The 27,535-nt window shown below is 40.5% G+C and overlaps 3 protein-coding genes across 4 annotated transcripts in view; all 3 read right to left on the reverse strand.

Moving 5' to 3' along the window:
• LOC308333035 (voltage-gated delayed rectifier potassium channel KCNH4-like) overlaps nucleotides 1–4,908 on the reverse strand; it is a 90,402-nt gene extending 85,494 nt beyond the window's left edge. Inside the window, exons 1-3 of the mRNA XM_080789221.1 lie at nucleotides 4,835–4,908; nucleotides 4,009–4,069; nucleotides 700–721 (exon numbers count right to left, since the gene is read on the reverse strand). The gene's annotated coding sequence lies outside the window, so the exon portion shown is untranslated. The remainder of the gene's footprint in view (nucleotides 1–699; nucleotides 722–4,008; nucleotides 4,070–4,834) is intronic.
• ghdc (GH3 domain containing) lies at nucleotides 4,058–15,473 on the reverse strand. 2 transcript variants are annotated; one of them, XM_080789223.1, is made up of 11 exons: nucleotides 15,200–15,473; nucleotides 14,428–14,709; nucleotides 12,888–13,084; nucleotides 10,922–11,116; nucleotides 10,340–10,459; nucleotides 9,636–9,933; nucleotides 8,651–8,840; nucleotides 8,419–8,490; nucleotides 7,984–8,117; nucleotides 5,581–5,669; nucleotides 4,060–5,171 (listed from the first exon to the last, which is right to left on the reverse strand). In XM_080789223.1, exons 1-11 carry the CDS (start codon nucleotides 15,318–15,320, stop codon nucleotides 4,950–4,952), a joined length of 1,920 nt encoding a protein of 639 aa, XP_080645349.1. In that variant the 5' UTR covers nucleotides 15,321–15,473; the 3' UTR covers nucleotides 4,060–4,949. The 2 variants fall into 2 exon arrangements, with proteins under 2 accessions (XP_080645350.1, XP_080645349.1); XM_080789224.1 differs by lacking the exon at nucleotides 14,428–14,709 and having other exon boundaries at nucleotides 4,058–5,171.
• Nucleotides 15,474–17,182: 1,709 nt separating this feature from the next.
• LOC308333603 (uncharacterized protein) lies at nucleotides 17,183–27,007 on the reverse strand (the record flags this gene model as incomplete). The annotated part of the gene is made up of 12 exons (XM_080790062.1): nucleotides 17,183–17,305; nucleotides 17,861–17,964; nucleotides 18,572–18,576; nucleotides 19,247–19,296; nucleotides 19,799–19,821; nucleotides 20,024–20,155; nucleotides 20,343–20,522; nucleotides 20,797–20,971; nucleotides 22,624–22,779; nucleotides 25,104–25,329; nucleotides 25,437–25,495; nucleotides 26,933–27,007. The coding sequence occupies 12 exons, from the start codon at nucleotides 27,005–27,007 to the stop codon at nucleotides 17,183–17,185; spliced, it is 1,308 nt and encodes a 435-aa protein (XP_080646188.1).
• Nucleotides 27,008–27,535: the final 528 nt, after the last annotated feature.

Here is a 27,535-nt window from a genome sequence, read left to right on the forward strand (position 1 = left end):
GACATTCAGCTTCCATATAGTGATGATGCACTGGAAACTTACAACAGATAGGGCTCAAGCATTACATGTGTACTGTAAAATCTAATACAAATGGATAAATGAGTTTGTACATGACAGGTCATGTGTCACATCATGTAATCAATTCCTCTTCCCTCTCCAACTGTTCAACAGCCTCATTGACTTCCATTATACAATTACATTTAAATATTTAAAAAAGTTATACATTATGTGGACAAAAATACTTTGTATTTTACATACAAATATTGCCGCTGATCTGTCCAGTGGTTTGCAAGATTATAGACACACAAACCCCTCTAATAAATAGACGACTAGTCTGTTGCAGAAAAGTAAGCCTTGCCGAGCCATGAGACCTATCTCCTGCTTCTGTAGCGTGAGGCAGCTTGATGTACACCCCCTGGACATGACGCTAGTATGTCGCAGGGACTTGCCCCCAATCCAACCCTTGATGCTGAGTGCCAAGCAGGGAGGCATTGGGTCCCATTTTTCAGAGTCTTAATTGTATGACCCAGCCGGGGATCGAACCCTGACCTCCCAGCCTCAGGGCAGACACTCAAACCACTCAAACCACAAGGCCACTGAGCTGGTCACAGTCTGTTGCAGAGCCATGCCCTAAAGGCGTATTCTGTTCAACAACCAGAAATAAGTATAATGTATGAGTAAGAAATTACTGTTCATTACCTGTTCTGTGGGACTTTGTTTTCTGTGAGAAAGAAAGAAAGAAAGAAATAAGTAATTTGCATGGGTAATGGAATACAAAGGGACAATCATTTCCAGTGAAGGAGGAATCAGAAACGATTTATCGCCAGACAAGTAATTACAAGGATACATATACATTAGACCCTTCCAATATTAGTCTAAACATTAGAGTAGACACATCCATCCATTCAGACAGTGTAGAAGTCTGTACATTAACATTAGAAAGTAAGCTATACTACATCAGACACAACATCCATTCATACAGTAACCTATACATGAGACACAGCATCCATTCAGACAGTAGACTATACATTAGACACAACATCCATTCAGACAGTAACCTATACATGAGACACAGCATCCATTCAGACAGTAGACTATACATCAGACACAACATCCATTCAGACAGTAGACTATACATCAGACACAACATCCATTCATACAGTAGACTATATTAAACACAACATCCATTCAGACAGTAGACTATATTAAACACAACATCCATTCAGACAGTAGACTATATTAAACACAACATCCATTCAGACAGTAGACTATATTAAACACAACATCCATTCATACAGTAGACTATATTAGACACAACATCCATTCATACAGTAGACTATATTAAACACAACATCCATTCAGACAGTAGACTATATTAGACAAAACATCCATTCAGACAGTAGACTATATTAGACACAACATCCATTCATACAGTAGACTATATTAGACACAACATCCATTCATACAGTAGACTATATTAAACACAACATCCATTCATACAGTAGACTATACATCAGACACAACATCCATTCAGACAGTAGACTATACATCAGACACAACATCCATTCATACAGTAGACTATACATTAGACACAACATCCATACAGACAGTAGACTATATTAAACACAACATCCATTCAGACAGTAGACTATATTAAACACAACATCCATTCATACAGTAGACTATATTAGACACAACATCCATTCATACAGTAGACTATATTAGACACAACATCCATTCATACAGTAGACTATATTAAACACAACATCCATTCAGACAGTAGACTATATTAGACACAACATCCATTCATACAGTAGACTATATTAGACACAACATCCATTCATACAGTAGACTATATTAAACACAACATCCATTCATACAGTAGACTATACATCAGACACAACATCCATTCAGACAGTAGACTATACATCAGACACAACATCCATTCATACAGTAGACTATACATTAGACACAACATCCATTCAGACAGTAGACTATATTAAACACAACATCCATTCAGACAGTAGACTATATTAAACACAACATCCATTCATACAGTAGACTATATTAGACACAACATCCATTCATACAGTAGACTATATTAGACACAACATCCATTCATACAGTAGACTATATTAAACACAACATCCATTCAGACAGTAGACTATATTAGACACAACATCCATTCATACAGTAGACTATATTAGACACAACATCCATTCAGACAGTAGACAATATTAGACACAACATCCATTCAGACAGTAGACTATATTAAACACAACATCCATTCAGACACTAGACAGTAGACTATATTAAACACAACATCCATTCAGACAGTAGACTATATTAAACACAACATCCATTCAGACAGTAGACTATATTAGACACAACATCCATTCAGACAGTAGACTATATTAGACACAACATCCATTCAGACAGTAGACTATATTAGACACAACATCCATTCAGACAGTAGACTATATTAAACACAACATCCATTCAGACAGTAGACTATATTAAACACAACATCCATTCAGACAGTAGACTATATTAGACACAACATCCATTCAGACAGTAGACTATATTAAACACAACATCCATTCAGACAGTAGACTATATTAAACACAACATCCATTCAGACAGTAGACTATATTAGACACAACATCCATTCAGACAGTAGACTATATTAGACACAACATCCATTCAGACAGTACATTAGATACTGAAGATACTGAAGGGTACCAGTCGATGGTCGTCTTCGCAAGGTAAATTTAGCTCGTCGTTTCCTGCCCTTTTCTTTTTTCTAATCACACTTGCAGCCAAAATAGAGCAGGGAGTTAAATCTCTGCCGAAATGGGACGTTACTAAAAATAATAGCCCACTTTATAAATGCAGGAGCCTGCAGGAGAAAAGGATGCTGGGAAACAATACACCAGATGTCATAGATCACACCGGGCTAAAGCTGACTTAATACTCCCTTCACGCGACAGTCGCTGGTCCACAAAGTCTGATCTTCAAGCCAACAACAAAAGTGATGTTTCTCCAGATTGAGTAGGCTATCAACTAGGCTGAACTTAACTCAGCACAAAGCTTCAGAACAGAATGCTTTTGTCAACACATGGATATGTCTCCTTTTTGTTGAATTATTAGAACAGTTGAGTTTGTAGCCCAGCAGAATGTACTTTGAGTAGCAGAGAAAATGCTGATTCTAATGCAAAATGGCTACTTCTTGGCTTACTTCTTTGCACTATTTTACAAACAATATCTGTGTTGTTCAGTGGCTTCCTAGGTGAAGACTTAAAACGTTGGTTTAGATTAGAAATACAAAATAATCATTTAGAAGAAAGGGGTCTGTACTGCCAATGTTATACTGTATATTTGGGTTTCATGCATGGCATAGGCTTAGGGATGTGCCGATGATGATGAGACATTTTGGCCGATATCCGATAATTGCTGTTATGACTGATAACCGATATTACAGATGTCGATATGATCTCATTCTGTATTAAAGAATAATACAAATTTTGTCCATTATGAAAAACACATGTATGTATTGTTTTCATAAAGCATCATTATCACCCTTGCAAAGTTCTGAGTTCTGTTCTTATTCAACTTTGTACCTCAAAGGAAAATAGGGTCTCTGACGCCCTCAAGTGGACAAAACCAGTAACAGCTTAACCATTTCCCCTGCTAGAGTTGAGTTGGGTTAAAATAACTATAGACCTACAATATAACAGACCACATAATGTACCGTGAAATAACTTAAAATGGATAATAATTAACCCATGAATTATAGTTAAATTATTTCATTCCTGAAGGTTAGTTCATAGATATATAAACCCATTGTAATTTATGCTGCTTGTTTCTTGTTTGTTGACACCAACAGAGAAAGAAGCATGTTATTATTTTCTTATGAACACCAGACTTGCACAACAAGCTATCAAAAAAAGAGAATACAGAAGAAACATTTAATTCTTTAAAACTATGGATGGAGCTGAAAATATTCACCATTTCAGCAACGCCAAGGAGCACTTTCTTGTTTACAGGTGGAGAGGAACTTCAGGGACACCTATGGGTGTAGTGGTGAAATACCACCAACCAGTTCATTCATTGAGCTGACTACAAGTTAAAAAAACCATTACAATAATTTACTGATGTGGTAGACAATTAGTAGACAATAAAACACTGGATAAAACTAAGATACACAATAAAACATCAGCACTCGACTGCAGTAATAAACACAGATTAAATAATTTAAGGGCACTATGAGTGTCGCAGGATTCCCACACATTTTTACCAATGCATTTCCAAAACATCTACAGGAATATGTGACCATGAGGGACAGTGGTTTAATATACAAGGGGGCATTTTTCATTTTTCAGTTCTTTGGGGGGGAAATGAAGAAGATATGACCATTTGAAACTTGTTGAACTGTAAACACCAAAGTACAGAATTTGCCATTCTAAGATTTCAAAGTATTTAGCATCTCTGAGCCCAGGAATGGGTGTGACAATAGATACTTGTCTCCACCCCTAGATACTTGCATAAACACTCCCCCCATTCACTAACCACTTAACCAAGAGTGTGGTTGCCCTAACAGGGCAACCAGACAGAGTCAGAGCTGAACTCGACATGTAAATATGAAATAAATGCTTAAATATGTAGCTAGGTGTAATGTTAGAGACCACAGAAGTCAAGCCTGTTTTCTCAACTCACTGTTATAAAATAACTTAGGGAGTGCAACTGCTGAACATGGCCAACTTGGCTCGACCCGGTGAACCCTGTGCTCTCCATGCAGCGCCACATAACCAAACATTCTCACTGAGTCATTCACCTGGAAAGGATCCTGTTCAGGCACTGGTGTGGGGCCATTTCAGCCAACTACGTTCATACCAGGACCCAAAAAAATCAGTTTCAGCGAACAAGCGAGGACGCCGTTCGCAGGGGCGCTAGGAAACGGTCTTCCCCAGGAGGAAGTCTGCGTGTTCCTTCCTGTGCAGCACGCGGTGCATTTTGAACGTGTTGGGCGAGGTGTCGGAGAACGACATCATGCGCTTGCGGAGCTCATGGAAGGCGCCCTGGGACACCAGCTGCACCCGCATGGGTCCAATGCTGCCTTTGCTACGGAAGGACCTGTAGACCGCCGAGTCACGTTGGAGACACTGGTCCAGCTGGAGATTGAGATGAGGTGGTTGGCACAGACAGTGAGCAATGAGAATTTGTTGGGTGTCTTATGTCAAGTTTCATCTTTCATTTGCGGACAAGACCAGACTAGAATATTATCTGCATGAACCCTAGCATCCCTATTATGACCATTACATATCTTTTTTTTTGCATTTATTGATATGGTACAGTAATTAGACAGGAAAGGGAGAGAGAGACACGGCAAACGGCCGGCGGGCTCGGGACTAACTCGCGACACGCCGCCAGGCCAGATCACCGGCCCAGGTGCCCAGACCGCTCAGCCGCGGCCCAGGCAGTCGACTGGCTATTTGATGTACAACAAAGTGTATAGGGATTAAAGAGGGGTTTTTTTAATCAACAAGGAAAATGGCAGCTTACGGTAGAGTAACATTTTACCTTGTAGCGTTGCTCCTCTGACAGATTCCTCACTCCTCTCAGCTCCACAAACACCTGGTAATGAGGATCAGAGGCTCCTATTGAATCACCTGCAACACAAACACCTGGTAATGAGGATTAGAGCGTCCTAACACCTGCAACATCAGAGGAAAAATATTTATATTATGAAGACGTGCATCCACACTGTACCCCAATCCATGTTCTCAAATTCATACAGAGTTAAGTGCAGAATTCAGTATATTCAATTCAGTATATTCAGTGGACAATAGACAGTTAGTAGGTCTTCAGCAGTTCTCTACCAAGGCATTTAGAAAGGCCTTTACAACAGAGATTTTTCAAACTTTATCCATATGAATCCCATTCCCCTTCAATAAATACAAATCTCTCAACATGCAAACTACTGCAGTAGTAGGAAGTTGATAGTTAACTGAATAAAAATAATTTAGAAATGATATGTAAACTATTCATTCAATTGGGTAATTTTACCAACCTTCTCTCAAGCAATTCCTTTGTGCCCCCACTAGGTGGGGTGCACCTCACAATTTCAACACCTCTGCCTTATAAATACAACCAGAAGTTTGTATTATTTTTGTTGTATTGTCCAAAAAAATGCAATAAATATATTGTTAAAAAAAAAAGAAGTTTGTATTATGATTAAGGCTGTCAAAATTATCACGTTAAACGGCGTTAATCAAATGCATTAATTAATTGCGTTAAAATAATTAACGCAATGAACGCATGCGCAGTCTTGGCGATTCACTTACTATGTGACTGTCTGGAGGTGGAGGAGAAGTGGAAGGGGGGAGCACAGCGCACTGCACTGGCTGTTTCATGCTGCTGCCCCTGTGATCTGTTAGCTGTAGACACGCCATGTGCGGCGCATTGGTGGTTTGTCTATTCTTTTGGACACATTCCGTGACGCACATTACGTGTATGGGGTTGAGAGGCAATAATTGATGTAAACAATTAGATTATAGCCAAGTTGGCAGTTGATAATAATATTGATAATAACATTGTAGCTCTGTTCGGGACTGTTGGACTGAAAAAGTTGCACTTTGCGAACGGTGACTGAACATAACTGCGTCAGTTCAGAGGAATTAAAGTCAGAGATACTCACCCCTGGAATCCATTATAGTGGTGGAAATGGAAGATTAACAGCCAACCAACCTGAGTTACATAAATCCTTTATTTCGGCGACTATCGTTCTCTCTCTCACGCACTCTGTATAACAATTGAAACACACCGACCCAGTTAGGGTAGGGTAGGGCCAGGCTTTCATTTTCAGGCCCGATGAGAACTACACTAATGTGTAGGGCTGTAGGCCATGTTGGGTTGGCCATGTTGTTTTGGTTTGATTAAAATAAATACTGTATTGTCTGTTACAGAAAGAATGTTCCAATGTTTGCCTTAATCTTATTTATATTGATGCTCTGCGTCAAAAAGTAATGGAGCTCCTCTTTTTTTGTCTTTGCCTGAGGGCATATAGTTTATTATTTAAGTTCTGTAAACTGAAAAATGTATATGGATGAACCACAGTGCCTAGTGTAGGCTAGATTCAGAGACTATTCAGTCGAGTACTGTTCCAAACCCTCATGCAAACAGTTCAAGTTCTGTTCTGTTCCTCTTGTGGTTTTATGTGTTATTAATAAGAAGAATAACACTATCCTATGATCCTACCACACTGGATTTGTTATAATAAATAAACAGAATACTACATAGGTATGTTAAAACAAATGTATATCCGCTTTATGTCATTTATCTTTCCATTTCCACAACAATATACATGAAAACATGGCATATTTTGGACATATTCCGAATGGTGATTAATCATGATTAATACATTTTTAAGCTGGGATTAATCTGATTAAAATGTATGATTGATTTAATCATTTGACAGCCCTAATTATGATATACGTGTACAAATCTTGAGAAAACAAAGAATAACCTATTGTTATAGGTATGTATTTCTATTGCATAACATGTATTTTATTTGATTTCTATCCTCAGTGAGAAAGACAGACGGGAGGCGATAACAAGTCGAGACCGAGACCAGATTCCGAGTACCTTGGTCCGAGACCAAGTCAACTCCAAATCAAATTAAGGGCGAGACCAAGACGAGACCGAGTAAATGAAAATGTGGACTTGAGACGAGTTAAGGACTGGAGTTCCAGTGTACCACAACACTATTGTTATGCATTATGAGTCATAATGATTGTTATAATTTATGACAATAAAACACATTCCTTTCATGTGTGAACGTAATCAGCCAGTGAAAAGTGTTTCCGACTGTTTGCTCAAGGTTCACTTTATTTGTCATTTCACATGTGTGCACAGGACCAGCAGTGTATATTAAGACGCATCAATAAAAGAAGAAAAGTGGCACAATTTGTGCCGTTAACTTACCCAGGATTCCACTCTCTGCACAGCAGTAGTCGACCAGCTGAGCTCCGGGCCACAGAGCCACGGCCGCCTTCAGGGCCCCGAGGAACAAGAGCTCGGACACCTTCTCCCCTCGCACGCTCAGCATCTGCCCACGTCTGGAAGAAATCAACCGTTTAAAACAAACGTCAAGTAACCCCAATTTATTTATTTTTATTTAACCTTTATTTAAACAGTAGAAGCAGCGTTGAGACTAACGTCTCTTTTACAACTGTGAACTGGCCAAGAGAAGAGGGAAATTATGTGAAACAGCTCTGCCAGTAACAACAAATACAGGACATTGAGGACAATAATAATGTTGACAGACATATAACATTCGTAAACACAGTACCCAGGAAGCTATAGAAGAAACAGTGAAATCTAAGTGACCAATCAAAAGATACATGTGTCATATTCTACCTGTATTGAAACTCTACCAGCGGACACTGGTTGTGGAAACCAACCACTTTCACCACGTCTCCAATTCTGTATCTGTAACACAAACACACACACACAAAAAAAGAAAAAACTATGAGCGGATAATTTGGATCATTTTCTCTAAACTTCTTTATGGACCCAAAAGTGATGCATTGTTTAGGACCCTGCGGTGCCTCAACAGCTGGTCCCGTTGGGCTGCAGTGCGAGTCCTGACCTGTACAGTCCCGATGCATTGGTGACCACCAGCTCGTAGTTGTGTCCCTCCTGCACCTCGCCCATCAGCAGGGTGTCGGGCTGCTCGTCGTCCAGGCTCCCCTCGGGCAGGAACTCACAGAACATGGAGCGTGGACACAACAGGTAGTGCCTGGACACGTGTTCAGGCCACAGGTTCACCCCAATCAGACCTGCAGGGGCCCCCACACCACACCACACCACACACACACAGTTACTACACCAACAACATGAGCATCTCACCCCATACCTCTCCAATTAATCCATTTTTATTTAGACGGGAATCCCTTTAGGAGTTAAGGGGCTTTTAACTTTCAAGACGGGAAACCCTGTTGGGGTAGTTCTTGCTATTTACAGTATATAGCAGCATAATTTCTTTGTAATTTTTGAATAAATATAGCAGAAAACTTCCTAAAAGCATTTTTAGAATCAGTCTAAATGGGTTAAATAATACCACAAAGGCAGTTCATTTATAACCCAGAAGTGCAGTGAGCGACATGTCCTTTTATACGATTATTACGCAACTCTAGCAGCCATGGGTCAGATTCAACCCATGGGTCATACTGTAAAGTACAGTATGTAGTGTCAGGCTCTGGTAAGAAATACCACATACTGTACTGAGTTCCGCCAAAACCCTGACGCAAACAACTGCTTCAAATAACTTTCGTAACATTGTCAAACAGTAGGTGTCCTACCCAACACCAGTGTTGACATTTCTCAATGGAAGAGTAGGGAGACCACCTCAAACCATGTACTAGTTATAGTGTATTAACATACAGATTGGTTCATACAAATGTATTAAAAAAAAGAAGTACCATAATGTAGCTTTAACATTCTGAATTCACAGATCTCCACCTCCCACACAATTTGCTGGTAGTTGTTGTTACCTAATACCTACTACTTAAAAGTTTAAATTGTTGATGTGAATTAAACATGCAGAGGTGGTCAAGTAATGTGTGACTTTCAACCTTCAGCAGCGGCATAGAACGGTGAGTAGAAGGGCAATCCTTCACAGTAGTGCTCTCTTAACATCTCTCCATAGATCTGGTTAGAACCAGAGTCCACAGCCAGCACCAGGTGGAGCTGGGGCCACAGGCGCCTGGCGATTCCCCGGAAACCGTCCTCGAAGTGGGCCCGGAGCTGGACCGCCCTCTCCAGGTCTGGTTTCATCAAAGCCTCCAGCCTGGCCCTCACCCCTGGCTCTAGGACCAGAGCGCTGCAGACCGTCCCTCGCTCGATGTCGTCCACTAGCTCCTGCCAGCGCTCCTGCAGGGGTGACATCAGACTGAAAGCCAAGGCTGGAGGGACAGCATGTGAACACTGAGCAAAAGCTATATCGTTTTTGCTATTATGTTCATATTATAATATGAACATCATGATTTTCCCTTCAAAATAATCTCCCTGAGTTGATGAAGTCTTCAACTGATATTTTTCTAACTTCTAACGTGACATTATTAATATTATGGGCAGTTGGAGTCATCCAATCTCTTTCAGCTTTGTCTAAGATTTTTAGGACCACAAGAAAATCCCACACAGAGCAAGATCCGATCGGATTGTTCTTTTCTTCAGGTAACACTTGAACAAACAGCAGTGTGTGAAGGAGTCTTCTCCAAAAGTATAAAATGTGATCCTCTGAAAGTCTTGGAACTTGGAACTTATGTCGGTACTATACCTGTAAGGCACTGAAGGCATAGAAGACAGTGGAGGCAAAGTTGGACTCCAGTGTTCCCACACTGGGGTCCTTTAGTGCAAAGAGAAGGTGGAGGTAGAGAGTGTCCTTCTCACTAGGAACCTGAAATAAGACACAAACCAGAAAAGATACACACACAAACAGACACTACTATTATAACTACTGAAATAACAATTCTTATGAATAATATGTAGACTAATGAATGACTAGCTAATTAAGAAGCCTAGACTATTATTGTATATTTTGTATGACTGTTTGTCTGTATATGCAATATATCAGCAAAGATGGTCTCCGTTAGCACGATATAAATAAGCAATACGACTTCAACTTGACACTGTCTATATTTTATTTTACCATACTGTATGCCACTATGGAATAAAAATACATTGGAAAGGATGCAAAAAATAGAGAAACTCAACACACATGATGTTGTTTCAAAGCAGTTTGACAGCTTTATTTATTAACTTTTATTCACCTGCAGCTCTGTGGAATTACACTTTGTTCTATTGAGTTCAGGTTTACGCACACGGGCGCGCGCGCACACACAGGTCATGTTAGTTGTACCTCAAAGGCCGGTGCGGGGGTGGTGTATAGGTTGAGCATGTGCCGGGAAGAAGCTGGGGTGGAGGAGTTGGGTCCGATGGGGATGCCAGCTTCCGACTGGCGAAACGTGGGCGTATAGAAGAGCTTGGTGGTAAGTTGCAGGCTCTTTGTGGCTGGGAACGCTCTCTGCATGGCATCCAGACACACGGCCACCCCCTGGAAGAAACACACACACACACACACACACACACACACACACACACACATGACTGTGTTCAGGACTTAGGAAAGTGCTCATTGTTCTATGAAAGTGGTTCTCAAACAGGGGTCCTTGGGGGACTTCCAGGTGGTCTCCAACTAACTGAGGAACTGTATAACCAATTAAAGGAGAATTCCATACTAAAAGGCTTTCTTACCTTTCTTTGTAGTTGTTACGTCCCCACCAAAGAGGTCCAGGTGTTTTTTTGTGCAAAAGCTCCTTATTGGCTATTTCCCCTACCATAAGCCCTAAATGAATTGCATTGAATGGAATGGGAATTGAATGGGGCTATGGGGTGTTGTGCTAATTCGCTTATTTCCATCGCTCAAAATGATAATTTCTTTGTATATATCCTCTCTTCATAATGTAAATAATATCCCAAGCGGCACACTTTACTACTTCTTTCGATGGAAATAAGCGAACTAGCATAACACCCCATAGCCCCATTCAATTCCCGCAACGCAATTCATTGAGGGCTTATGGTAGGGAAAATAGCCAATAAGGAGTTTTTGCACAAAAAAACACCTGGAGGTCTTATACAGTTTAAAATATTACACAGATTACATTTGTCAAAGGAAAAACTCAACAGAATGTATCCAAATGTGAATCCAGCCTGCGACAGATGTGGCCAATCGCCGGCCACTCTAGCTCATATGTTCTGGCATTGCACAAAACTAAGATCATATTGGCAAAGTATATTTAAATCACTGTCAGACATTGTTGAAAGACCTTTTGACCCGGATCCACTGACAGCAATTATGGGAGTCACAGGGCCCGGGGTCAAACTGTCTACTTTCCAATATAACATGGTAAAATATGTGACTCTACTGGCTCGCAGACTGATACTGTTGAATTGGAAACAAGCACAGGTTCCAACTCACACTTCACTGATGAAAGATGTTATGCATTACTTACAATTGGAAAAGATTAAGTTTGAATTGAGAGGGAGTGAAGATAGGTTCTACCAGACATGGCAACCCTTCATCGAATATTTTAATAGGTGCACGCTAACCGCTCCTACACAATAGATAGCACAATAGAAAATTGGAAAGAAAGAAAAGGAACTGAGTGTTTTTTCTTTATTTTATTTTTTATTATTTAAAAAAGAATGTCTAATTTACTTAATTCAATGTTGGAAGTTTGAGAGCAAGAGTGTCTGTCCTGTTGTCTGTTTTGTTTGTCTGTTCACACTTGTCATTGTTTAACTGTTTTTTGTTTTTTCATGATTATCACACTTATGTCTTTTTATTATACTGTATGTGGAACATTTACATTGCCTGTTATTTTTTTCATTTTTATTTAACTGAATTACTTAAAATTGTCTAAACTGAAATTGTCGAACAAAAATGCCTAATAAAAACAGTATTAAAAAAAAAAAAAAAACACCTGGACCTCTTTGGTGGGGACGTAACAACTACAAAGAAAGGTAAGAAAGATAAGAAAGCATTCTAGCATGGAATTCTCCTTTAAGCACCGTTTAAAATTATTGCCAAAAACTCTATAAGCTCACAACACGTCACATCGCTTATAGATCTGCTATTTTAGTTTGCAAATGAAATGGACGGAATAGGGTCTGTGGCTTAAACTAATCATGTTTTTCAAATTGATTTGAAAATGTTGCACTTATATCAATTAAAAATATCAATTAAAATATCTGTAATCAGTGGTCTAGGTAGGACTCTCCAAAATTGGGATTGGACCCAAAGATATATCAGGTATCAGACTCACCTGTAGGAAGAACTCTGTGTTGGTGTCCTTGGTGCTGAGGAGCATGGCACTGGCCCCCGACGTCCCGGACGTCATGGCTAGGATGACGGGCTTCTCAGCGATGATCACCTTCTCCTCACCGGCGGCGATGCGTTGGATCAGCTCGCGGTAGTGGTTGTAAGTGGTGACAGGATGACATGTCCTGAACGTGGCGCTGTCTGGAATTATACCAACATGACAGCGCCTGATGTCAATTAACACTTTGAGGGGGTTCCAGATGGTCCCCAGCTAAATGATTGATAGTTCTTTATTCTTCACCAATATGATAGGTACATTATTTCAAGTTCAAGTAAATAAAACAATAGTAATGTAAAAGAATGGCTAGTTTGATCAGTTTCACTTTTATCTCTAGTGTCAAACGACAGATAAGGATCTGGACCAATTACAGACCAAATGAGGAGCATTGGCCTAATGCATATCAAAATGGGAGTCCTTGAAAATTAAGATATTGAATCACTGGTGTAAATTAAGTGACTGTCACTTCCATTATGTCTATTGTTATTCTGACTCTGAATTCTCTCTTATTCTCCACAGATGATGAAGGTCAACCTGTGCATATCACCAACATTATACACCTATATTCCATGCATTTCACGCAGTGTCTTAGAATGTTGCTAATAGTACACAGTGGCGTGCACAGATAAGACACTAGGTGGTGCTAGAGCACTTAACCTTTGCCCTCTGGACACAGTGGACAGCAATGTGCCCTTTTGATTCTTTTTTTTTGTACAGTGTACATTATGTGGACCATGGTGACATTGATCAATTCTTGATAAAATGCTTCGCCAAAGTCAGCATCGATGCTGACTTTGGCAAATAAATTACCCACAGTTCATAGCGTTACCAGGGGAATGAGGGGTATCCTCCGAACATCAATCATTTAAGTATTCAAATTAGTTATGTATCGCTGTTAGAATGTCAACAAACACAATAGTGCTTTCTCACTGTTCTCAAAGGGAGACGGAATGGAAGGCTATATATTTAATAACAATGATAATAATAAGGGAAACATGATGAGAAATGACTAATGAGCAAAGTAAAATAATATGGAAATGAAATTGTTGTAAGAATATTCATATATAATAATATTCATTATACATGAATATTCTTACAACCCATATCACACAGGAAAGTGTATTTATGAAACTAATAATAAAACGATCAGCTTAAATACTAAAATAGACGTGATAGACATGTATAAATGTAGGTATAGGCACTGGCTGTGAATAAGGACAGTTTTTATAAAGTGATGCAAAGTGTCATGAATGGCGGACTCATCTTCAAAGTGCTGTCCCATTTCTTTGGAGCCCAATTTGGGCCCAATTTGGGCCTTGCAGCCTCTCACCCTCAAGCACTTACAGCTGAGCTGACGTCATTGAAGTCAATGAGGGTCCAGGGCTCAGGGCTTTGAGGGAGGCAATTGGGATTGGGCCTAAATGTCTGTGCACGCCAGTGACGCCACTGTAAGTACATACTTTAAAACTTCAAGGTTCTCTCTTACCTTTGATAGAGCAGAAATCATACTGCTCTCCATAGCACGTGTGTTCGTGTTTACGCAAGCGCTTCAGCAGGGTCTCCTCTTGGACTTGCTTCACATTGAGCGTGTCGACCTCCAGTCTGCGTCTCTGTCGTTTCCCCAGCCAACCGACCACTTTCACAGCTACATACTGACTCAACAGGCTGCTGGCAGACCGCCGCTGCTCTCCTAGGAGACATTTCCTCCAGAGGAGGGGCAGCATCGCAGCCGCGGACAGCACACCCGCCGCGGTCAGGCGAACAAATCCTGTGTGTCAGTTAGACAACCATGCAACACACAATTTTAGTCCGTTCTACGGCGGATACGGAAACGGCGTGTGAATCATGACCGGATACAGTAGGAGGGCTCTAGATCAGTCTGAAAAGTTGACAACAAATAACAAAACCAAGCTTTCCACGGGTACTGCGTGTGGAAAGCATAATTATGGTACACAAACTTATACAACAAACATACAAGTATACAAACTTGAAATACACAAATAAAAATGAAATAAATACAGCCTATGCCCATCTGGCCACCACCTAAACAAATACATTATACAAAATCGTGTGAGCAGAACTTATACATTGCATGTTTTCCTCCGAGGTGGAAAGCCTGGTGAGTGGTGACGCGAGGTTACATGCATGTGGCAGTGGTTGTAGTCTTAATCGAGCTGGTAAAGATCGATGACTGATCATTTTGTAGTAAGACAGGCCAAACATAATACACCGACTGTCTTTAATACAGCATCACCCACCTTGATTGAGTCCAACAACGGCAACAGCGATGGAGAGGACAGCGACGGCCAGCTGACACGCAACACGAAACCAAAACGAAGTCATCTGGTCTGAGACAAGTGAAGGTAGTGTCCACTGCATGTCCAGGGCTTCGAATGTTTTCAATAATAACTTTATTTGGCCTGCATTGCAGAAACGATTAGCCTGGGATCGAGACGCCCATAATACAGTCTTGTATCAAGGCTAGATAAACGATCATAGTTTCTCCATCTTTCTTCGCCCTCACTTCGCAGTTTTGTGTGACTTCCGTGTTTTGTTTTCAGAATTCTTCTCTGATTGGCTAAAACAACGACGACGTTGCTCTGTACGACACACCCCCTTTCAGAAAATTAACTACAGTACTTACTTCTACTCCACTGACTGTACATCTCAGAAGAAAATACAATGATTTTACTCCACTACAATTATATGAAAACATAGTTGCTTTGGCTTTGTAATTATTACCGGTATTACTAAACACACTTCAGTTCAGCCGTATATTTCATTTGAAAATAGACTGAATATTAAATAGTTTGGATTGGAAGCTACAATTAACTCAAACTAGGAACAGATGTTTATATTTATTACTAGTATTATTAAACCAATGAAAAAATAAAATATACCACACTGAAGGCAACTTTGATATAAACCGTTAATTTGGAATAAATAGTACCGTATTGTGCCGAATATAAGACGACTCTGATTATAAGACAGATTTTTCAAGACTCATTTGTCGAAAAAGAACATTGAATGTCAAATAGAGTATATGAGCCAATTTTTTTAAATATTTCCATTGGATTTTTTTATATATAAATAATAAAATCTTATATTCAGGCCAATAGGGTAATTAATAGTTACTACTCTGCTATCTGCACAATTTACAGTAGATACTGGTACTAGTTATGTGATCATTATGTTAGTGTGATAAGTGATAACCTCCTCTGCATTATTTGCAACTATAGGAGGAGGAAGAGGAGGAGGAGGAGAGTAAGCCAGGCATGGGGAGAAGATCAGAGAGGAGAACTTGCAGTGAGGAAACACATTACAACAATAGACAGACAGACAGACAGACAGACAGACAGACGGACAGACGGACGGACGGACGGACGGACGGACGGACGGACGGACGGACGCTAGCTTTTTCCCTGTCATAGAGTGCAAAACAGCAAGTGTCATATACTGGTATGAGTTTATTTCATCTCTACAGAGTGTTACATACCTGGCCTAGGGGAGCCAAGTACACAACAAAAGATACAGGGGAGACACAGTACTCAAAAGAAATATTAATTTATTTAAGTAATCAAAATAAGGATTAATTCAAATCATACCCAAATCAAAGGTCAAACATATGAGGTGTGGAAATCAGTAGTCAGTAGTGTAGTGCGTGTATGCATGAGTGAGATGTGTGTGCGTGTTGTATGTATTAACTCAAATGCTGAAAAGGTGCATGGTGGGAGAAGGGCAGAGGAGAACTGAATAACACAGAGCTGAGGAAGGGACTGGGGAGACAGGCTTATATACAGGGCGTCGGCACTGGGCCCAGGTGCCGCCGCTTGACTGATTGTCATGTGACAGCTCTGCTCCCCAATCCACTGCAAGAGGAGGAGAACAGAAATTAGAATAAACAAAGTAAGGACTATAAATAACTAACCAAAGTGAATAACAACTATAATATATAAAGTACACCAGACCACATAATATAACATACTATACACCCTAATATATAGTACCATACAATATACCCAGGGGGCCGTCACACCCCCCCCCATAAAGACGGGGTCCCAAGGGGATCACCGGACCACTATTTACAGAAACATCCTATTTAACATACTGAACCTCTACTACAAAGGCCACCAACACCCTGTCACAGGCTTCCACCCCAGCAACCGAATTCAATTAAGCATTTTAAGAGGTGAAAGTCAGAGCCAAGACGAGGACCACTGGAAAGGAGTAGTACTAGGACCTCAGTCATGAGGAGCCCGTGACAGCGCGTCAGCCACCACGTTCTCCGTCCCTTTAATATGACGAATGTCCAAGGTATAGGACTGCAGGAAGAGTGACCAACGAATCAACCTCTGGTTTGGACACTGTAGAGAGTTGAGGAAAGTCAAAGGGTTATGGTCTGTATAAATGACAACAGGGGTACTACCACCTACATAAACGTCAAAGTGTTGTAAAGCCAAAATCAAAGCCAACCCTTCTTTTTCAATGACTGAGTAGTTTAGCTGGTACGAGTTGAACTTCTTGGAATAAAAGCTAACAGGCTTATCTATTCCTAGATTGTCCTCCTGCATGAGTACGGCTCCCGCACCCACATGACTGGCATCCGTGTAGATCTTAAATGACCTGTCAAAGCGTGGAGCCGACAAAACCGGAGCAGTACACAAGAGTGCTTTAGCCTGCCCAAATGCTTCCTGGCAAGTTGGCGACCAGTCAAACTGTACCTTAAACTTCAATAGGTTAGTAAGAGGCGCCACCACAGTTGAAAAGTTCCTACAAAAACTACGATAATAACCTATAAGACCCAGAAAGCGCATAAGCTCTTTCTTCGTGGTTGGAACCGGAAACTGCTGAACAGCTTGTACTTTAGCCTCAACTGGACGGACGTGGCCCTGCCCAACCACCCGACCCAGGTAGGTTACCGTCGCCTTTGCGAACTCACACTTTGCAAGATTGACTGTGAGCCTTGCTTCCCTCAGGCGACTGAACAGCTCCCGAATGCGCTCCAAATGAACTTCCCAGTTGTCTGAATAGATTACCACGTCATCGAGATACACTGCACACCCTGGCATGTCCCAAATCACTTGATTCATAAGGCGCTGGAATGTAGCAGGCGCATTACGCAATCCGAAAGGCATGACCTTGTAAGAATAAAGACCATTAGGTGTTATAAAGGCGGCTATCTCCCGAGCTCGCGCTGACAAAGGCACCTGCCAGTACCCCTTCAGTAAATCAAATTTACTCACAAACTTAGCGGAGCCCACCTGATCAATGCAATCTTCCATCCTAGGAAGAGGGAAAGAATCGGGTTTAGTCACATTGTTCACTTTACGAAAATCTGAACAAAAACGAAAAGTACCGTCTGGCTTTGGAACCAATATACAAGGTGAGGACCAACTAGACGCACATGGTTCTGCAATACCGTTTGTCAACATGTAGTCAACCTCGGATTCCAAGTACTGACGCTTGTCTGAATTAACCCTGTAGAATCTCTGTTTTATTGGCTTTGCATCGCCAATGTCAATGTCGTGTTCAATTAAATGAGTACATGTCGGTGTATCACCAAATAGGCCAGGTATGTAACAAATGGGGGCTCGTCCGGGATCCCGGACGAGCCCCCATTTGTTACATACCTGGCCTAGGGGAGCCAAGTACACAACAAAAGATACAGGGGAGACACAGTACTCAAAAGAAATATTAATTTATTTAAGTAATCAAAATAAGGATTAATTCAAATCATACCCAAATCAAAGGTCAAACATATGAGGTGTGGAAATCAGTAGTCAGTAGTGTAGTGCGTGTATGCATGAGTGAGATGTGTGTGCGTGTTGTATGTATTAACTCAAATGCTGAAAAGGTGCATGGTGGGAGAAGGGCAGAGGAGAACTGAATAACACAGAGCTGAGGAAGGGACTGGGGAGACAGGCTTATATACAGGGCGTCGGCACCGGGCCCAGGTGCCGCCGCTTGACTGATTGTCATGTGACAGCTCTGCTCCCCAATCCACTGCAAGAGGAGGAGAACAGAAATTAGAATAAACAAAGTAAGGACTATAAATAACTAACCAAAGTGAATAACAACTATAATATATAAAGTACACCAGACCACATAATATAACATACTATACACCCTAATATATAGTACCATACAATATACCCAGGGGGCCGTCACAAGAGTGTAAACCACACTTGGTCCTATCATGCTGGTTCCTTTGTATTAATTTATTTCATAGACTGACTGGCACTGCTTATTATACTATTTTTATGTCAGACTGGACAGATACGAGGGCTGGTGTTATTTAAATTTACGGCTTGATTTGTGTCTGCCCTTGATCATGGCAGGATCTTCTCTTCAACACCTAAAAAACAAAAAACAAAAAATAATTTGAATGCTAAGTCAAATTGTGAAACTTCACAATTTTAAGATCTATCTGGTGGCCTTGTTAAGACTGATAAAAATACATAAATGCAACCACACATACGATTTTGGTGTAGTGACAAATTACACATTGGGTGAGGTGAATAGATTATCAATATGCAGCTGAATGTGCAGCATACCTGTGTCTATATAGTCTAATATTAGACAATAGACTGGATTTAGTGTAGTGGTTGTAGATTTAGTTAGACCATGGACTGGAAATATATAAGTTTGTATGGTTAGAGCATTCGACTCATGGACTGTATAAGCTTTAGATCATAGACAGGTAGTAGTATATGGTGTTAAGAGTATATAGACTGTATGTATAAGGTTATAGTGTTAGATCATAGAAAGGTATTAGTAATGGTTATATGGTGTACTGTACAGTCTACTGTAGGTATTGAGGGCACACACCTCACCAGCCGTGTAACTTTTGCACACACCTGTTTCATCTCTACGGTGATGTCTGATGAAGAAAGAAGACATAGTATGTAAACATTATGTAATGAACTTGTAATACACAAAAAGAGGGTTTTATAGTCACATGCACATCTTCAAAATACTGCACGAGGAAACAAATCAGGGTAAACAAGGTTAGAAACCCACACACTTTCTCACATGGGGTACCTTATGAACACATTGACCATGTCTCTGTTTAATGAACTAACCTGCCCAACAAGATGGAGGCAGAAGCAGAGATCCATCAACACAAACTCCATGGCACAGCTCTGCAAGCCAGGAGATCTCTTCTGGGTTGTCAACAAAAGCCTCCTCTGGTTCATCCACACTTTGCTCAACTTCTGGTATGATAATCATAATCGTAATCATCACAATCGTAATCATAACGATCAATCGTAATCATCACAATCGTAATCATAATAATCACATTTCAATTACTATGATAAAGGTGTGATGCACTGACAACAACAAAGATGAAAATATGAGTAGACTGGAATTCATTCCACCTCTGCCTTCTGTTCGACTGACCTATCACATGCTCCTCTTGTTCTCTGGGACAGTCCCTTCGCATTGCTGTCGGTAAGGCCATTACATCACTATGCTCAGACATAGAGATAGACGATGCAAGACTCTCCTCTGCGATGCTGCGTAGCTTCCGTTTCAGGTCTGCCTTGTCACAGATATAGGCCTCTCTGTAGGACTGAGCAGCTGGAGAGAGAGAGACAGGTAACATTGACAAAGTACTATTCACTGCCAATAAAGGATACAAACACGCACAAGGAAAGAATGTTCAAGACGTTTAAATTCAGCTACCAAATATAATTTGGTACACGAACACCCAGTATGAATGGATTTGAATGAGTAAAATAGCAGATCTGCAAGCTCACAACGAAACATATCACGAAGTGTTGTGAGCATGTAGATTTTTTATTTAATATAAGAAAGTACTGTATACATAGGGCCTAAGTAGTTTTTAACTAACCGCGTCTGTCTTCCAGCAGCTGGATGTGTCTAACGGTGTGTCTGGTGTTCATGTGGAAGCGGTGGCTGTCCCTCAGATGTCTCAGGATGTGTCTGGAGTGGAAGGCTGTGGAGGTGAAGTAGACCAGCTTGGGGAGACACAGAGAGCCTATGGCATGCATCTCAAACATCCTGCCCTGGATGAGAAGGAGGACAGGAGGACCTTTTGGTTTTCTGGAATCAGTTCTCTGCCAGACTTCTTTAATGTCTCTCTTCGACTATAGAGAATCTGTGAAGTCCTGTGATGTTCTTTTGTTTTGTTTACGTAATCTGCTATTTTCATAATTTTTGTTCTGGGTTATGAGAACCTTATTATCTGAAACCGAGCCGTACCATTATGAGGGGAAAAACAGAACCTGTGAAATGTGTTTTCTCGCACAGTTCACATATTTATTGTAGTTGAATAAAAGAGCCCAACATTTGTAAATAATAATAATGAGCCTGGTTTAGTCCTCCCTTTCTTTAATTGTTCGTGTGTATTTGCACATGTGCATGCATGTGTTAGGCGGAATACCTGGAAGGTAATTTGGTCAATATCAGTCCAACCAAAATCATGTACCCGAGATTGTTTTCCCTCCACCTCCTTCACAGAGATCAGGAAAGATGGGGGGGGGGGGGGTAAGGGGGGGTGACATGTTGCATTAGACATGGGAATCAATCAGTATTAGACTTTATTAAGAATGCAGAAGATCTCTTATAGCACCCACCTGGTACACATGTATTCCTCTGGGCGCCAGTCCAAGAAGGATTGATCTTTTCCCCTCTTTTTTCTCCTGTATGTGAATGACATGATGGAGACAATGAAAGTAAAATACAAAATGCACACTACAATCTGCAGCTCAGTAGCAGCTACAATATAGTGGATGCAAAAGTCCACTGTACTATACAGTCTACTGCAAAGCAGTCTTTTTTCATCATTGTGAATACTTTATTGCTATATTTAATTTATCTATACACATATTCATAAATAATTTAAAAGGGTGGGTTCGTTATTTGGAGCTTCAGTCACAAACCCTGCTCAGGTAGCTGGCGTTTCCATAGGAACAGGGACTAAAGTGACATCTGCTTTCCACAACAGCAAAAGCAGATGTAGTCAAACTTGCAAATCCAAAGACTGATGATGTGGAATAGTGTGAAATGTAAGGAAAAACAGAAGAGCAACTCTTCCTCAGGTGACAGTGAATGCAGGTCGGATTAGACTGTGTAAGCAAGAACAAACTGTCGACAACCACAAGGATGTTATAGTAGGGTTGTTTTTTAATAAACTTTTTAATTTTCAAGGACCATTTGGAACCCACTCAAGGACACTTTAAGACCCACTAGTGTGTACAGTGTTTCCAGTGAGTGAGCCTCTGTTTGACTAAAATGGAACGGAGCCTTCATTAGTATCATCGGTAATACCTGTGAAGGAAGTAGGGAAGGGGCCTTAAGTTCTTTCCAAAATGGCGTGTGTGCATAGAGCCCTTTTCACTGGCTGCTCCCTGGCTCTTCAGCACCACGGAGAGCTCCAATTCCCAGTAAGAACGTAAACACCACTATTTTGATGTACTGTATGGTTGATTGGAACTGATGATGCAGGTACAATTTAAGGCCAAACTGTTTGTGTCTCTCGCGGACTGACACTAATATTGGTGTACAGCATCATATAAACAAATAGTCCATCACTCTTTCATTTATAATTCTACTTACTTATTTCTGTTAGATTTGAATTTATTATTTCTCATTTCCTGTGATCATACAGTAGAGGGAAACTATAAGTCAAACTCCTTGTAAATGACCGATTTCTAACCTGTCTCATTCTGTAGAAGGTGACTGGTCCGTCCTGCAGGCCGGTGGCATATTTTATAAACCGTAGCATGGCTTGTCCCTGGGACAGACCTCTCAGTTCTCTGTGCAGCGCTGGGCTATGTTGGAGGACAAATTCACGCCCACGACGTTTAACCAACTGTAGACGCACAAAAGGACACACACGTTTGTTTATTATTACTGGACTACAAAAAGAGCACGGACTAAAACAATCTCAGACCAAAAGAAATCCTCATATTCAACACCATTAAGATTGTCTAGGGCAGTGATACTCAACCTCAGGCCCGCGGGCCATATCAGGCCCGCGGGACCATTATGACTGGCCCACCAATGAAAATCTAAAAAAAAGAAGAAAAAAAAATCTGGAAAATGAAATAAAAATAAATAAATCTGAATGAAGTTATCTTTAATTACATTATTATAAGTAATACTATTAGAGTTGTACTATTACTCGAACGAAAATAAAAGCTTGGGGGGGGGGGGGGGGGTTGAGATGCAATGCAAATGAAAGACATATACTCTGTATCCCTATTCCCTGACATAATTTTATAGCTAAACGGACAGAATTCTATTTTATTTGAATGATGAAACCCAGCTGCCATTAATAGTTGGAAATGGAAATGGAAATTGCGGAAATGGAAATTGCGGAAATTGCGGAAATTGTAATTGCGGAAATGGTGGAAATGGAAATTGCGGAAATGGTAATTGCGGAAATTGCGGAAATGGTGGAAATGGAAATTGCGGAAATTGCGGAAATGGAAATTGAGGAAATTGCGGAAATGGAAATTGCGGAAATGGTAATTGCGGAATTGCTCTTCACTTATAGCTATCTATTTTCAGGTAGATTGTTTTATTTTACTCAGTCAGCCATATCACTACTCATTTTTTTTCATGAAAAAGGTCATAGCTGGGTAATCTATTTTCAGGCAAATTGTGTTTATTGTATTATTTTACTCCATAAGATTTTATTTTCTGTTAACCAACTTGCTGGCTGGCAGGCAGGCAGACAGCTACTCATAGACAGGCAGACAGACAGACAGGTACTCATGGAGAATTGGACAGGCAGGCAGTCAGACAGCTACTCATAGACAGGCAGACAGACAGCTACTCATGGAGAATTGGACAGGCAGGCAGACAGCTACTCATGGACAATTGGACAGACAGGCAGGAAGGCAGACAGCTACTCATAGACAGACAGACAGCTACTCATGGACAATTGGACAGGCAGGAAGGCAGACAGCTACTCATAGACAGACAGACAGCTACTCATAGACAATTGGGCAGGCAGGCAGACAGCTACTCATAGACAGACAGACAGCTACTCATGGACAATTGGACAGGCAGGCAGACAGCTACTCATAGACAGGCAGACAGACAGCTACTCATGGACAATTAGGCAGGCAGGCAGACAGCTACTCATGGACAATTGGACAGGCAGGCAGGCAGACAGACAGCTACTCATAGACAGGCAGGCAGACAGCTACTCATAGACAGACAGACAGTAAGACAGCTACTCATTGACAGACAGACAAATAACTACTCATGGACAGACAGACAGACAGGCAGGCAGGCAGGCAGGCAAAGAGCTACTCATGTTATGTTATTATGTTATTATAACAGCTACTCATGTTATGTGCAATAATTTGTGCAGTTATGGAAACAGCTCTTTGTGTTTATGCAAGAAAATGTAACACATTTATTTATTTACATATTGTGTATGCATGCACATTGTACATTGATACATTTTGCGAAAATAAAGCAATTGAAAGAGAGAAGTTATCAAGTATCATTAATGTCGTAATTTTATCTACTGGCCCCTGGCCCCTTGCCATTTTTGTAATGTGGCCCACAGGTAAATCTATTTGAGTATCCCTGGTCTAGGGTCCTTAAACATAATTTAAAGAGTACATTACAATAAGACTGCTCGCACATCTGCAGTGGTTGGAGTTGGTCGGACATGGTTGCAATGACCTTTCTCCGCCAGGAGAGAGAGAGACAATGCACGTAAAACGTACAGATTGTAGATTTACATTTTGTGCTGTGATTTTTGTACTTTTTCTGTTTTGTATGCACCTGAGTTAACATTTCTTTAATAGACCCTGGTGTAGTACTGCCTATAATATTAAAATATGTCTTCCCTGTGTATTTTTGGTTTCTTCCTGAAAGCTAAGCCTTTGAGTCAAAAGTCCCAATTGAAAATACATCATAACCCGGCCTAACCCCTCCCTTAAACCCTCACCCATTATCATACAACAGCTGTGGACGACTCTTGGCTTAAGTTCAAGTGGGTGGTGCTAAAAGTGAAAACCAGGTAGCCAACCAGCCTACTTAAAAACATCATTTTCTACACTTTTTGAGAAAGATCATATAGGCCTATTATCATAGTACCTGATGATCATGTTTTTTTAGGGGGGGGGGGGGGATTCACGGCACTCCATCTTTAAATAACAAGCAGACACACACCCAAGGCGGAAAGTAATCTTCAGGGAGAAAGTAATGTTTATATGGCTGGCTCCCCTCTTCATTTCCCATCTCCTCCTCTCCTATCTGTCTCTGCTCCAGGTCTCCCAGGACTGCCTGCAGAGCAGCAGCTGCCAACTGGAAGAACAGTGCCTCTTGGTGATGACTCTGGGAACGAAGCACTTTCTGTCTCATCTCGGTGTAATATAGCTGGTGTTCCCTACTGCTCCTGCAACAATAAAACGGTATAAATGATATAAACTATGTCTACATTTAAGTATAGCTTTCTACACATTTGAAGAAATGTCTTTCAGAGAAAAAACAACAAAAACTCACGAAATGAGTCGCTCGCTCTCTACAAAGTGCTGCACCCTCAGGAACAAGACAAAGGTTCCCTGGAAATATTGAAAACAGGATGCAACTATTTCATTACTCATTTGAGAGAGAATTATAGTAGTAATTATTTGACTGCCCTTGCATTATAAACTATTCATATAGCATACTGTATAATGTTGTATACTATAGATGTATTACTATGAACTAAACTATATCGTTGAGCACTATAAAGGTCATGTTAACATCATGTAAACCTTGAGAGACTAGAGATGCTGCAGACTCGAGCTTCAGTTCAATCAGCATTAAATGGTTTAGTCCTGACTCACTGTCAAAGATCCTCTCTTCCATTCGTTGCCAAAATACTTCCTCAGCTTTTGTTCCAAATCAATAAACAGATATTCATCATCTGTGTAAGACGACAAATAGGTAAACAAACAAAACAAAACAGCTGTACTATCAGGGATGATAGGTAACTTACAGTCAGTGTCAAGCCAAGCCTTAATTTATACGCTGTATAACCCAAGCTTTGTAGAAGCAAGAGCATACGGTTTATTTACTTACGGCGAGTGTGTGACTCATTAACATATACGTTCGTGTGTGTGTGTGTGTGTGTGTGTGTGTGTGCGTGGCTGCGTGCGTCTATTTTTTTAAATTCATGAGGCAAAAATATCAACAGGGGAAATGTAGGTGAATTTTCATATACTTCTCAGGGGTAGGCCTATAAGCTATCGCTGTTATCACTGTAAACATCCTCCCATTATGTGAAAACATCTCAACACTGCAGTAATAGCTTCTCCCCAGTTCTGCATTCCACACTTAATTAATTCTAAACATTGACTACCACTAACCCCCCCCCCCCACACACACACACACACACAAATGCACAGGCCCACACTCCTGAGGCCTAAACAAAATATCAATTACATTGATTCGATCCATATCAGGTAAAGCATATAGTAAAATAGCTATACTGTATATATTGTGTAAATAATAATTATCTGACATGAAGCCACCTCTCAGAAGAGCCAGACCAAACAGATGGAGATCTTCAATGCCAAGCAGCTCTGACACAAGACTCAATGTCTTCTGACCCGTTGCTTTCACCTACACACACACACACACACACACACACACACACACACACAATTGGTTGCTGTACTTGAGTTACAGTTTTAAGGATCTGCTTCGTTTGTGAATGTAAAGGCAGCCCTGTCAAAAGTAATTTGAAGTTTGAAAATAGATCTACAAGTTACAAAATGCATTGTGAGATCTGCTATTTTCTAATGGCTGAAATGTATATTGGGGTCAGCCCAATATCTAGTAGTGGTTTCATTTCCAAATCTACAAAGAAACTATAGTAATAAAGTTTTAAAATAATTGTAGTGGAATAAAAGTGCAATATTTGCATCTGAGATGTAGTGGAGACTGTGGAGTAGAAGTACCTCAAAATACACAGTACAGTACTTAATTTTAATATCTTGAGGTGAAACTCTTACTTCGACAGTGAGATCCAGTTGCTCCTTGTTGGCTAGCAAGATGCACAGCTGTCGCTCCTTTCTTCTCCCCTTCATTGTGTAAAACTGTAGCCTAAAAAGTCACAGCCACTTCTTTCTGCGTATCTTATTTACTGTATACTAGCTGTTATGTTACTACCTGCTCATTCCTTTCTTATCATTGTTTACGCTTGAGGTTTAGATGTCTCTTTATTGCCACCATACTGCAGTACTGCTATGATGACTGAATCAATCCATCCACCAAACAGCACTCTCTGTCACTTTTCAATTACACTCGCTGTCCTCCTATATTATTCCCATCATCCTCCCTCCATCATCCTCCCTCCTTAATGGCATCTACACTGAATTATACAGAGAGTAACCTACAAATGTAACCAAATGGACGGCTATTGTATTTGTATTCTTTCATTATTTTTGTCCTACAATGGAATGTCCAAAAATAAAAATGTATAGTTTGTCATATGACCATCACTCAACATGGCCGTGAAAATAACAGGGAATCAGCAAGCAATTGAAACACATTCAGACAATTCACAATGAGATACTGTCATTTTTCTTAAGACATCAAACAATGCATCACTGCAG

The sequence above is a fragment of the Protomyctophum bolini genome (genome assembly GCF_963924005.1).
Source record: "Protomyctophum bolini genome assembly, chromosome: 18".
Lineage (NCBI taxonomy): Eukaryota > Metazoa > Chordata > Actinopteri > Myctophiformes > Myctophidae > Protomyctophum > Protomyctophum bolini.

What these genes read in the sequence shown, in the direction of transcription:
- ghdc (XM_080789223.1), bottom strand. Translation starts at nt 15,320, where the DNA reads ATGCAGTGGACACTACCTTCACTTGTCTCAGACCAGATGACTTCGTTT. An exon ending in TGATTTCTGCTCTATCAAAG is followed by an intron (nt 13,085 to 14,427) that starts GTAAGAGAGAAC and finishes GTATAATTCCAG; the next exon opens with ACAGCGCCACGTTCAGGACA. An exon ending in GTTCTATGCCGCTGCTGAAG is followed by an intron (nt 8,841 to 9,635) that starts GTTGAAAGTCAC and finishes GGGCCCCTGCAG; the next exon opens with GTCTGATTGGGGTGAACCTG.